The following is a 9,621-nucleotide window of genomic DNA, read 5'->3' on the forward strand; positions in this document are numbered from 1 at the left end:
ATCAACTTTAACCACTGCAAAAATGTTCAGTACACCATCAAAAGGAAACGTTCCCCTGGCAACCAGCAAGATTTTTGGAAAATAAACAACTATAATCTTGCACACATATTTATTTTTATCTTTGTCAAATTGCCAGTCTTTTATTCTTGCTAAAGGTGCATACAGTTTTTAATTTACAAAGACACTTCTGCGAACATTTTTTTTAAAATATTGTGCACTTCCGTTTATTATGGAAATATGAATAAACATCATATATTTTCTTTAACTGACCTTAAACAATAATGCTTTAAAAAGATTGCAGGCAATTAACTCAACTGATGTAAAAAAAACTATCTCGTAAATGTATAAAATCTTTGTAAATCGCCAATTAAGCAAATTTAAAGAGGTGTAAAGGTATTCATGGATGAAGTAGATTACTGCTTTGTATGCCATGATAATTTAGCAGATTTTGCTAAGTTTAATGTAATTCAGTGACTGATCTTATTAACAAGACTGGTATTATTTCAGCTATAGCTTCGAGTACAATGCCTGATCATTCGCTTCTGTCATGGGACATTTTATTATAATGCGATTTTAACGAAAGTTCAGGTAATGACTCTAATAATCAATCTTTCACAAAATTTGACGTTAAAAATGTGCCTAAGGATTTAATACTAGATTATTATTGTGAACGAGACTATTTCTAAACAAACTTGAAACTGGTTTCCGGACACAATCGGAGATTGACGTGGTATACGATGACTGGTGTAGAATTGTCACTCATATTATGTATAGTAAGCTACCAAATAAAAATATACACTACGGGTCTAGCAACAAAAGACGCCGTCCTGGTAAACCATTGTGGTCCGATAAACTTACTGATTTATGGAATAATGTTTGTATTGCAGAAAAAAACATGGTTATCATGCACTGATGTAAGTGAGAAGAGGTCTTTTAAAACTGTTTATATAAACAAAAGAAAAATATTTGACCGCGTACAACGAGCTAAGCGCTTACATTGGTATTCTTTACAAACGCAGCTAGTAGATGAATGTAATATTGACCCTGTGAAATTTTGGAAATCTTTTGGTGAAATAGGTGTTAATGTTAAAACCAATAATCCCATTCCAATGGAAGTAGTTATTCCAGACGGGTCTATATCAAATGATGTTGATATTGTTCTCAATAGATGGAAAAATGATTTTAGCTCGTTGCTAAACACGTATTTTAATATCTGTTGATAATATTGACAATATTGGTATCACTGCTAGAAGTACGCACATCTTTATTATCTGCTAATAAAGGCAAGGCATGTGGTATATATAGTATTCCCGTTGAAGTGTTAAATAACGATGTTTCTATTTCTTTTCTTCGTGCATTGTTTAATATTTGTTTTGGTAAAGGTATTGTTCCTTCATTATGGTCTAAATGTATAATTAACCCTATTCATAAATCGTCTACAACTGATAAAAGAGACCCTTTGACGTATAGAGGTTTTTCTCTGGCGTCATCTATGTATAAACTGTATTGTCAAATTTTAAATAGTAGACTCACCAAATAAACAGAAGCTAATGATATCATTACAGACGAGCAAAATGGTTTTAGAAAAAACAGAAGCACGACTGATCATATCATGTCTTTACATACCATTCTCGATACCAGAAAAAAATCTCGTAAATCTACTTTTATCGATTTTAGGAAAGCGTATGATACTATAAATAGAAATATTATATGGGACAGACTGGCTGAATTGTGTATTAGAAGTAAAATGTTAACAGCTATTAAGTCCCTTTACAATTCTGTTTCTGCTTGTGTAAGGGTAAATTCATATAAAACAGACTGGATTGATGTAGACTGTGGCTTAAGGCAAGGCTGTATATTGTCTCCTCTGTTTTTTTAATTTCATCATAAACGATTTCTCAATTTATTGCAAATCGTTTGGGATTGAAGTACAGATCGATGATAAAAAAGTCTGTATAATGTTGTATGCTGATGACGTTGTATTGCTGGCTGAATCCGCAGATGACCTTCAGTTAGTATTATCTGCCTCAAGTAATTGGTGTTGTACAAATGACATACAAGTTAATGCCAACAAAAGCAATATTGTCCATTTTAGACCAAATTCCGTAGTTCGCGCAACGTACAAATTCAAATGCGGTTCCAGTAAATTAGCATATGTTGATAGATATACTCGTATCTATTTGGGTGTTGCTTTTCATGAACATTTGGATCTCTTAGTTACTGTTAAGACTGTGGCACAGAGTGCAAGTCGGGCATTAGGTGTACTTATTGCAAAATCTAAAAGTTTAGGTAGTCTTCCATACAATGTTTTCACGAAACTATATGATACAATAGTTTGGCCTGTTATAAGTGCTATACAATGATCCTTTATGAGGACATCGTGCATATTTATGTATTGACGCGATTTATAACAGGGCACAGCGATTCGTTCTTGGTGTTGGCAAGTACACACCAAATGTTGGGCTTGCTGATGAAATGATGGAAGCCACCGATAGTCCGTCAATGGAAATTTACTGTTTTGTATTGGTCAAAGTTAGCAAATATGGAAGAGTCTAAATTTACAAAACGTATTGCACTCTTGGCATATAATAAGCTAATTGTACATGTAAGAACTGGTTTTTCCATATAAAATCATTTTTAATTAAGAATAATTTGAATGTATATTTATCTTTACACAATCCCATTGCTAGAACGTTTGTACAAATTACTGAGTCTGTGTCCTTCAATAATTTTATTACTGAACGGCAAACTAGCTTATACAATGACACTGGGCCGTCTGGGCAAGGCCGTAATAAGTTACGATTATATAATACGATTAAGTCTGAGTATAAAAGCGAACAGTACTGTAAAATGATATTGCCGCCTTCTCATCGGTCAGCATTTTGTAAATGTAGATTAGGAGTTTCGCCGATTCGTATTGAGACCGGCCGTTATGAGGGTCTGAGCATAGAAGATAGAATCTGTCCTTTTTGTAACGATAACTCAGTTGAAAATGAATTACATGTTTTGTTCAATTGTAAGGTTTATGATGATTTAAGAGTAGATTTGTACTGTAGAGCAATTGAGCATGATAGTTTGTTCTGTGAAATGCAAGATTCTAATAAACATACTTACTTGTTTTCCAATAAAGATCAAAGAAATAAGATATTGTGCCAAAACCTGTACAAATATTTATAGATAGACGTCGTTTTAAACTTAAATAAAATATAACAGTGTATGTGGAATGTTTCACACATCTTTTTATTACCTTATATTTTTTTATTATATGTCAGAAACCTTTAAAATGCATGTGATCCGATGTTGATATTCGTGCTTTTTATTTTATGTTGATATACGTTTTACTAGAAATAATTGTTTTATGTCTTTCTTGTATATTATTTTAACTCCATGCTTAGTATAGATAAACTGTTCGATTTAAATGCAATTTCTCACGACCATCTCTTAAAATTCCATATGGAATGGCATTGCATTTATTTATTTTGTTTTAAAAGATATATGTATGCTTTATCATGTATATGCAATGATGAGATGAAAATAAAATAAAGATACTACTACTGGATAGCACTGTATAGCATGTGCCTGTTCGCCTTTTGTACTCAAAAGAAAAAAAAAACATTTTTCAACTGCTACAAAGTAAACAATAACAGGACCATATATGTATATATACACGGATTCTGCAATTTTTTAGATATAGATTTACCATTAAATGTAACTAAGTTTTACCTCAGTCTATTTTAGTACTTTATCCTAGCGATTGAGCCCAATGTCCGATCTTTGTCACGTATCATCCGCATTGTGTACTCATACATACAGGAAATATCGGGAAGAAAATGGGAGACATCGGGGGAAAATGATGCCGATATAATGGTGAAATATTTACTCTTATTGCACAATATATCCTTGTATTAGTTTTCAAAAAGTATTTTCCTTTCTTTATAAGTATTATATTCTACCACCTAAATCAATTTAAGGTTATTTTACCTCCTAAATCAACAATCATATAGCGTGTGCCAACAGCTGAAATTCCAAAGGCCTTCCTTTCGTCGCATTGTTGAATTTCTGTTTTTAATCCCTGACACCAGACTGACGCTGCCTCAGGCTCGAGTGCAATTACCAGCTGATTATTTGGAATCCCAGCCTGAATTGCAAAACAGTACCACGTTTTCAAAACATTGTCGAGTACAATAACTTACATATGCAATGAATGTATATTATTATATGTATATTGGCAACACAATTAAATTATTTCATTAAAGTTAACGCGAAATCTTTAAAGATAGTCCAAAAATGTAAACGCCTGAAACTGTTGAATTATGTTATAATAAGCGGATGCTAGGGCGGGCGTTGATGATCATATTGCAGTAACCAGTTCCGTCCACGAACGAGCCTGCAACTTTTTTTTTTTTGAATTTTGCCGTGATTCTTAAACGCCCTCAAGAATCAACTTAGCGAAGGCGATGGTAATGTAAAACTCATTAAATATAGCATAGATGTTCAAGGAAAGATGACGTTTACTGAACACAGACCTTACCAAATCCAGCACTAACGGCCAGAATCCCATTAGAGCAAATAAAAATAAGATACAGAATTAGAGCGATGCAATGACAAGACGTTTCAACGCGGCAAACGATCGTATTCCTCCAAAGAAAGTAAGAAATACCTCAACTGCTGCTTCTCGCATAAATCTTTTCGCCATATCATTCCAAATAGCAGGAACAGTTAGAACATAAGTCACATCAGTGTTCTTAAAACTAGGTACCCTATTCCGAATTGTTGCCGTAAAGTTGTCCTTAAGAAACTTTATAGCATTAGCAAAGACCACTAGTGCTGGCATTTTTCTTCCTGATATGTCCTCGATTGTAGTATATCGATTCAATTTCTGTTAGAAGAAAAGTTCCGCATAAGTAGTTTATCCTTAATATATTCCAGACTTAGAGTTATATAGTTTCCTTTCTTTATGTTTTTAAGCAATAGGAATTTCAAAGTTTGCGCAGATTTAAACATCAGGAATTTGCTCAACTTCAATGCTCCTAAATATATAATTTATATTCCATTGTTTTTGTTTTTTAATGCATACTTATTAGGTATGGTCAAAAACTACTGTTAATCCAAAAAGAAAAAACGGTTTATCCATTTGTTATGTAAAGTTTAGTTAAAGTTTACTGTGTCTATAAAGCAAAATTTGTAATTAAATAAATCATATGAATGCTTGTTGAGATCGTCTTATTATGTACAATATTGTTTATAATATGAACACAGATCTATATGAACAAAAATCACTTAAAATGTTTACGTTAAAATTTTAAAGTTTTGAAAACGTCTTACCTGGTCGTGAAACAATGCCATTTTGAATCTTCGGAAATAATACCAGCCATGCTGCTCACTGTCTCCAACTAGGCGTACAAACTCTGTTTCTGCTTCATAACCAAAGTATTTGAACTCTTTTTCCGGTGAAAAGAGAAGACAAGATGACGTCTTTAGAGACGCAAGGGATCCATCGCCAGCAAACCATGCCTGATTTGCATAAACCTTCTCAGGTTCATTTAGTGTAGAATATGCCCAGCCGCTGAATGTTGTCCCTATATCAATTGCAGTAACAATTAACCGTTGCTTCACATAAGTTGCCTTTGATGAACCAGTTGCCATTTGTGCCTGGTGAAAGATAAAAGCTATCTGCTTAATCTAAACAATTTATTACTTTCCTCACGTTAACATTTACAATCGACAGCGACTATCAGGTAGATAACTAATTTGGTTATAATGAAAATTCTACATTTGCAAGCCTATGGGTTTGTTTCTACCTTATAAAAATAAAAAAGATTATTACACATCCAGGCAAAAATTGTTTAGATGATAACTTTACGTCATTATTCTATTACATGTATATCTGTATAATTTGATACATACATTTATAGAATAAAAATTGCTTCCAAAAGTGTCAGGTTTTTAAAAGGAAGGAAATTTCAACTATCGGACACCTCGTGTTTTACACATTAAAAACCTCGGACATAATACGGATCAAATGCAGTTCTACTACACAGTTTTGGATACAAACAAAAATAGAAATTCAATGTGTAATCTTTGATAATGTATAACGAATGTATATATTTGTCATCCAAAGGAAAATGAAGCCTTATTCAGTAAAGTAATGGAGAACAGCACTCTAGACGAGTTTTTTCCTTCTTTTATTAATATCGGAAAAATTACATTTTTTTTCATTCATTGAATAGCCAGCAGACAGTTAACATCTATCGCGACTGACATTAATTGGATATTGATTTTACCGGCGTCCGGCAAAATCAAATACTATGTGAGTTAAACCCATCTCAAATATTATGTTAATAATATCTTATATAAATGTGCAATTCGATTAATTAAGCGTGTTTGATTATTTTGAGGTAAATAAGAACAGCAAAATATTTTTTAATTAAGCAATATATAACATAAAATATGGAAAGTAAATTAATGTACAACGTTATGATAAAATTAATATTTTTTACACGCGAGCGTTGTAGAAATACTGTATTCTCATTGGCTACCTGTCAAAATTATTATTAATAATACCTGGTTGATTATAAACGCATCATTTGCGGGGACGTTTTCTTACTGGTCACACCATAAACAAACAGGTAACGTACGTTTAAAATATAATTCTGTGATGAGACAAGAAAATAATATTTTTTTCAATATCGATTTAATACGTAGGGTTGTCCGCTTAGTGTTATATATGAGAGCTTGTCTTGCTGTATGCAGTGTGAGTAATTTTCTAGGGCGAGGGTGATATGTTACGAAATGCAACCCGTAACGTTTAAATCTTTCCTGTCCCCGTCATGAGAATGAATCTGTGTTGCATCCACTGCAAACGGAGTCCCAATTAAGGGATGGTTTCAGTCTTGAAGTTGTGAAGTTTCGGCTATATGACCGTAGATTTGAGCTTTGAATCTATTAGGCGAAATGGATTCATTAATCTCAATATGTCACAAAGTTCAACTGTATTTCATGAAATAATATTTTTAATACTAGTAAAGATAAACCAGATTATGCCATCTCTCAATCCGACAAAACCCGGTGTTACCGTTCGTAAGTGCCACTATTGTGTCATATCACTCATATTGAAACACGGGAAGGACGATATTTTTTATGTTTTTCACAAATAATATGATTATTAATGAACATTTATTCATTTTGTTCCGCAAAACGTTAATTAATCATTTACTTAATATAAAACAATAGAATTGACAATAATATATACACAGATACTTGTAAAAAGTATAATTGAGCAAATGTTTACAAACACAAAGTTACGAAACACATGTCTGTTGTTCTCTATTAGGTTCGTGCACTTCAAATAATTATCGGAAAATCTCAGTTTTCTTCATTTAATAGCAAGGAGCCAAGATGTTAACACTTACTTCAGACAGGTAAAATAATATTCGATTTAAGGTTTAAATTAAACTATGTGTGTAGGATGTTAACTGACCATCGCTTGTCAAATGAAATTGTAACGGTAACAGATTGCATGTACCATAAAATATGTAAAGACCGTGATCAAGCTAAACTTTTAACACTGACCCAAACAAAACAGTGTAGGATTGTTAAAACTATGCAGAGCTTTGTTGACTCAAAGACGTATTTTTATACATAAGAGAGTGAGAGATGGTTGTGCGTCTTTTCCATATGGCTGTTGAAGAGTTATTGTATCATTAATGTTATCAAAATGTCAATGTTATGATAATAAAATGTGAATAATTTATTAGTTTGTTGTCTTTTATTACTACTATAACGTCATTGCTTTACATATCATATACTATAGTGGTAAGAGATTTTAAAAAGCTATAGGATTGAACATTCAGTAATTTGTTAAGCAAAGTATGACTTATCATAAAAATGAGTTAAATGACCTCTCCAAACAAACCTATCCTCTCGAAAATTGACTGCTCCCAAAATCAAAATCCAAGATGGCTGCTTTATATAGACAAAGAAGGAAAAAACTCGTCTAGAGTGCTGTCCTCCACTACTCAGTAAAATTATGATAATGAAAAATGACTGACAATCATATTTTAAGAATGCCCACTGATGTGCAATTATAACCAAACCTGAATAAATATCAACATGCAGACATTTTATACTTTCGATTGTACAACCATTATGAAAGATATAATAAGTATATAACTACCAGCATTAAATTGCTCTCTGTTGTCATGGTAAGTTTCTTAGTGTAGGTTAGACCGAAATACCGTATTTATTTTGTGTATTCTTACTATTGTTTCGAGGTCCTTCCCTTGACATTGACGGAAAGGTCCGAGAAAATGCGATTAATTCTTCAATACGTCATCGCTCTGGCTTACAAATTGTCCATCTTTAAATAACGAAAGGACGTCAATGAACGTTACACTAGTCTTGATAAGACCATTTAACGTGCACTATATTTACGGTGTAATCATCAATATACATATTAATAGAATAGCATTTTTTTTAATTACTTAAACAGTAAAACAGCTGTGCAACGTCTAAAATATAGTTCTATTTTGAACAAAATGACTACACATTTAAGGGCATAACAACAACTAAACTTCCATAGAAAAATTTGCTCATTTACTGAAATACACACTCAAACAAAGATATAAGAAATAATTCCGGTTAAATCGGCAGGCGATAATTGAAAACGAATCAGTATTGAATCACATACAAGTACGCTAAATCAAATACATACATGTTTGATGTTTTATAAATTTTAAAAATACAGCGTTCATAACATAATATGAATTTTACATAAAACGAAAATATGATATAGTACTTACATGGATACACTTTAAAATCTAACTTGATCAGGTAATATATCTAAACTAAGTTTAACAAACAGTTTTGCTTTTCACTTCCTATTACAATGAAATCTTACATTAAAAATTTCAGTTAAGGAATGTGCAATTACACTTCCTAGTTTATCTGCGCTCATGCGCGAGCCAATTCTACAATGGCATATTGATTGAACGTGGCAAGTTTAAAAGGTGATGCTCCTGTTATAAATTTAATAATAATAAATAATTAATTTTTTGCAGAAAGAATTTAATCTGATATTATATATTTAAAACTTACAAAAGAATATTATTTAAAAACTAAAATATTGTACTAATAATGATTACCGGAGAAGTAATTATTGTACCGATTTAGTGATTTAAGGTAACCTTAAGCACAGACTATCCGTCTGCAGAAATCACACGGGAAATTAAGCAGAAATTTAAGCAGAAAATCCACATAGCTGTTTATTTTTAGAAAAAAAAACCTGAATAATGTAGGGCTAAATGACCGCTATAGTCAGAGACTACATAAAGCACCAGCAACATTCGGTCCTATCCCTTGAAATACGAGTAGTCATATGTTACTAACCACAAATAAAAATAATTATGTAGCCCGATACTTTGAAAAGTTTTTAACTTATTTGCAATTTAAATATTTACTAGAGCTTTGTGTTTTTTTTTTTTTGTTTTTTTTTGCTTTTCTATTTTTTGTACAACACATTCAAAACTTGTGCTTGTCTTTTCTAATTAAGTTTATTTCGATATGCACAGTTCTTTGATATAACTTTAATTGCATAATTATGATATTAAATCTATCATTATT

The 9,621-nt window shown here is 31.9% G+C and overlaps 1 protein-coding gene across 1 annotated transcript; it reads right to left on the reverse strand.

The window, feature by feature from the left end:
- Positions 1-3,981: 3,981 nt before the first annotated feature.
- Positions 3,982-8,932, reverse strand: LOC132734985 (heat shock 70 kDa protein 12B-like; the record flags this gene model as incomplete). The annotated part of the gene is given in 5 exon segments (XM_060721891.1): positions 3,982-4,138; positions 4,661-4,879; positions 5,326-5,652; positions 8,262-8,359; positions 8,802-8,932. Coding segments are annotated over 3 exon segments (697 nt in total), but the record flags the coding sequence as incomplete, so codon positions are not given.
- Between the last annotated feature and the right edge of the window lie 689 nt (positions 8,933-9,621).

The sequence above is a fragment of the Ruditapes philippinarum genome, unplaced genomic scaffold (assembly GCF_026571515.1).
Source record: "Ruditapes philippinarum isolate M1 unplaced genomic scaffold, ASM2657151v2 ctg19597_1_1_1_1, whole genome shotgun sequence".
NCBI lineage: Eukaryota > Metazoa > Mollusca > Bivalvia > Venerida > Veneridae > Ruditapes > Ruditapes philippinarum.